We start from the raw sequence: 3,525 nt of genomic DNA, 5'->3' as shown, positions 1-3,525 counted from the left end.
AACAATTGTATTAAAGTAAAACGTGATGTTACATGGCTTGTAATTCATCTTGGGGAGGTTTGGGATTTATTAGCCGAGACCAATTGAAAACTCAGCTCTTTGATGCCTCTAAAGTCGTGGCTGCAATTGATGTTCTTACAGTGTAAGCTTTGACCATCATAGAGCTGATTTGGTGCAGACCCATTCTCTCAATTACTAGAAAATTCAGATCAAGTCAGCTTGCAAAGAAGTTTCAAAAAAAAATCAAATTGCAAGAAGCGATATTTCATATTTCAAGATCCAATCATTTTATCCCTCTTCAACATAGATCTATCATTGAAGATATCTCTCTTTCTCTCCACATATTTTGTGAGTTGTAGTTTTTCTTTCATTATCAAGGATGTCAATTCATTATGCATACTCTTGTTCATAGTTAACAAATTCGGATTCGGGAATTATTCGGAATAATTCGGATGATTAATTGAAGGATTCGGTCAAAAAATCGGTCAAAAAAACTTATTCGGTTTTTTTTTTTTTTTTAAATAATGTTTAAATAAACCGAATAATTCGGTTTAATTCGGATTCGGTCCGAATTATTCGCGATTTATATTCAGTTTTGAAAAAGTCGCGAATTTTAAAGAATTTTATTTTTAATTTGGATTCGGTCCGAATTTTTGATAAAATTCAAAAAAATTCGATTCGGCCGAATAATTCGATAACTCTGCTCTTGTTCAAAAGCCCTTGTAAGAAGCTTCCAAAACTGAGCGGTTATTATCTACAATGAGTGTAGTGATGTGATGAGCATTAGATGGTAGAGAGCATCTGAACATGTAGACCAAAGTCATCTCAACCATCCGATATTCACTGCACTGCTGCATTCATTGCAGAGAATGTTTTCACTCCAAAACCACGCTGATACTGTACACTCTAGGAAAAAAATCGTCTGCAATTCGGATCTGGTACAATTTCATGAAATACCACATTCAACGGATGACACGTGACTGATACCAATGCAATGGTCTAGATCTGATTTAAATGACTTTTCACTGATTTAAGATTTTATTAGTTATACCAGATCTGGACCGTTGCATTGGTATCAACCACGTGTCACCCCCTGAAGGTGGTATTTCACGGAATTGTACCAGATCTGAATTGAAGACAATTTTAACCCGTACAGTCTACAGTAGAAATCACTTGATCTATAATATTGTAGTGGGCCCAAGATGGCCGAAATAGTCTACCAAGAAGCATCGTATGGCTATGAATGTATGATCACGATGAGAAGGCTACGTGTCAAGCCAAAAACTATTGATGGAAATCGTATTTGAAAGACGGTGACGGAATCGTGACGTGATAACTCGACTTTACCTACCACAGTTCCCTTGTCCACGACTCGATTCGCTCATATTTCGCTGTCACCTACCATTTACGCAGCCGTTTCCACCTCGCCTCACTCTATTAAAGACTCTCCATGGTTTCTCTTCTCTATGCTTCCCAAGCGAAATCGAAACTCTAATCTCTCTCCATCTCTCTCAGACAAATTCCGTCGAACACAAAATGGGCAGCTTGGAGAAGGAAAGAACGACGACAGGATGGGCAGCGAGAGACCCATCAGGGATTCTATCGCCTTACACATACAATCTTAGGTAAAGATTGATTCAAATCTAATAGTAACAGTTTTAGTTTAAATCGTCCCTGTAATATCTTCTCAATCCTTCTCAAATGGGAATTTTTTTTTAAAATTCTTGATCAAAACAAACAGGAACACAGGGCCAGAGGACGTGTTCATCAAGGTGATATGCTGTGGTATCTGCCACACCGATCTCCACCAGATCAGGAACGATCTCGGCATGTCCAATTACCCCATGGTTCCTGGGTACATACCCCACCCGCTCCCATTAATGCGTTTTCCTTTTTTTTTTTTGTTTTTTTTGACTGATGAAATGAAATGTCAAATGATCTGTTGCTGGTTGTGTTCTTAATTAATGAATCCTTAAAAAGTCACGAAGTTGTTGGTGAGGTCATGGAGGTTGGTTCCGACGTCACTAAGTTCAGAGTAGGTGATCGAGTCGGAGTAGGTTGCATCGTCGGATGCTGCAAGCAATGTTCTCCTTGCAAATCAAACATTGAACAGTACTGCAACAAGAAGATTTGGTCCTATAACGATGTATACCTAGATGGGAAACCCACCCAAGGAGGCTTTGCTGAATCCATGGTCACCAATCAGAAGTAAATATATAATTACAAAACCTCTCTTATCCTCATTCTCTCTTTCTTTCTCAAAATTTTTTTTTCCCTGATTCGATTGCGTTTTTGTTAGGTTTGTGGTGAAGATACCAGATGGGATGGAGGCAGAGCAAGCGGCGCCGCTACTATGTGCAGGGTTGACGGCTTACAGTCCACTGAGGCATTTTGGGTATAACCGGAGTGGGGTGAGAGGAGGAATTTTGGGACTCGGAGGCGTTGGGCATATGGGGGTAAAGATAGCCAAGGCGATGGGTCACCATGTCACTGTGATTAGCTCTTCTGATAAGAAGAAAGAGGAGGCCTTAGAGCATCTCGGCGCCGATGCTTACCTTGTGAGCTCTGATGCTGCTGGCATGCAAGCTGCCGCTGATAGCCTCGATTACATCATCGACACTGTTCCCGTCTTCCATCCCCTCGAACCTTACCTCTCCCTCTTGAAGGTCGACGGTAAAGTGATCTTGACTGGTGTCATTTCAACCCCTCTGCAATTCGTTTCCCCTGTTGTAATGCTCGGTAAGTGTCCCTTTCTCCTCTATGTTACTAATTTCTCGCTCTGAAATAGAGATTTGCGATGTTGATGAAGTGGGTTTCTTTTTATAGGGAGGAAGTCGATCACTGGGAGCTTTATAGGAAGCATGGATGAGACAGCAGAGATGCTTGAGTTCTGCAAGGAAAAGGGATTGACTTCCATGGTGGAAATAGTGCAGATGGATTATGTGAACAAAGCTATAGAGAGGTTGGAGAAGAACGATGTCAGATATAGGTTCGTTGTGGATGTGGCCGCCAGCAAGCTTGATGAATGAATATAATCCCGTTACAAGCGTACGCAATCCAGTTCCAGTGAAAGTGAAAAAAGCATCTTCCTCCTGCTCCAGAAACATTCTTTTCTAGAGAAAGACCTTTCCCTTACACGCCTGTGCTCGCAATCATGTGCTTTCTTTTTTATTTTTTGTCTTAAAAAATTTGGTTGTCGAGCGTATATGGAATATTTGGATATTATATTTTCATGATCTCAATATAATTTTGCATACGATAGACTATAGTAGAAAGTTTTCCTTCAATCTCACGGCATGCAGCTAGGCAATTGGGTTCTACCGTAAGTTTGGAAAAGGTACTGTTTGATCATCTTATCCTCTACTTTATTAAAATATAGTAGTAGGCTAGTATTAGTAATAAGCATGTTTTGCCCTAACGAGGATCTTGCACGAAATAATAATAATAATAATAATAATAATAATAATAATAATAATAAAAACACTTCACCCTTATTAGGTCAAATATATCAGCCCTCTATTGGTT

The 3,525-nt window shown here is 39.7% G+C and overlaps 1 protein-coding gene across 1 annotated transcript; it reads left to right on the top strand.

The window, feature by feature from the left end:
* The first annotated feature begins 1,431 nt into the window (after window positions 1–1,431).
* Window positions 1,432–3,268, top strand: LOC122078387 (probable cinnamyl alcohol dehydrogenase). The gene is made up of 5 exons (XM_042644356.1): window positions 1,432–1,625; window positions 1,742–1,855; window positions 1,981–2,208; window positions 2,300–2,739; window positions 2,827–3,268. The coding sequence occupies exons 1-5, from the start codon at window positions 1,537–1,539 to the stop codon at window positions 3,027–3,029; spliced, it is 1,074 nt and encodes a 357-aa protein (XP_042500290.1). The 5' UTR covers window positions 1,432–1,536; the 3' UTR covers window positions 3,030–3,268.
* Window positions 3,269–3,525: the final 257 nt, after the last annotated feature.

Source organism: Macadamia integrifolia, chromosome 5, assembly GCF_013358625.1.
Source record: "Macadamia integrifolia cultivar HAES 741 chromosome 5, SCU_Mint_v3, whole genome shotgun sequence".
Taxonomy (NCBI): Eukaryota; Viridiplantae; Streptophyta; class Magnoliopsida; order Proteales; family Proteaceae; genus Macadamia; species Macadamia integrifolia.
The sequence above is the reverse complement of the archived record's forward strand: the minus strand, read 5'-3'. Positions and strand labels throughout refer to the sequence as shown.

Excerpts from the sequence above, each read along its gene's own strand:
- LOC122078387 (XM_042644356.1), top strand. The coding sequence starts at position 1,537 with ATGGGCAGCTTGGAGAAGGAAAGAACGACGACAGGATGGGCAGCGAGA. Across the intron at positions 1,856-1,980 it reads AATTACCCCATGGTTCCTGG|TCACGAAGTTGTTGGTGAGG; the intron begins GTACATACCCCA and ends ATCCTTAAAAAG. Across the intron at positions 2,740-2,826 it reads TTCCCCTGTTGTAATGCTCG|GGAGGAAGTCGATCACTGGG; the intron begins GTAAGTGTCCCT and ends TTCTTTTTATAG.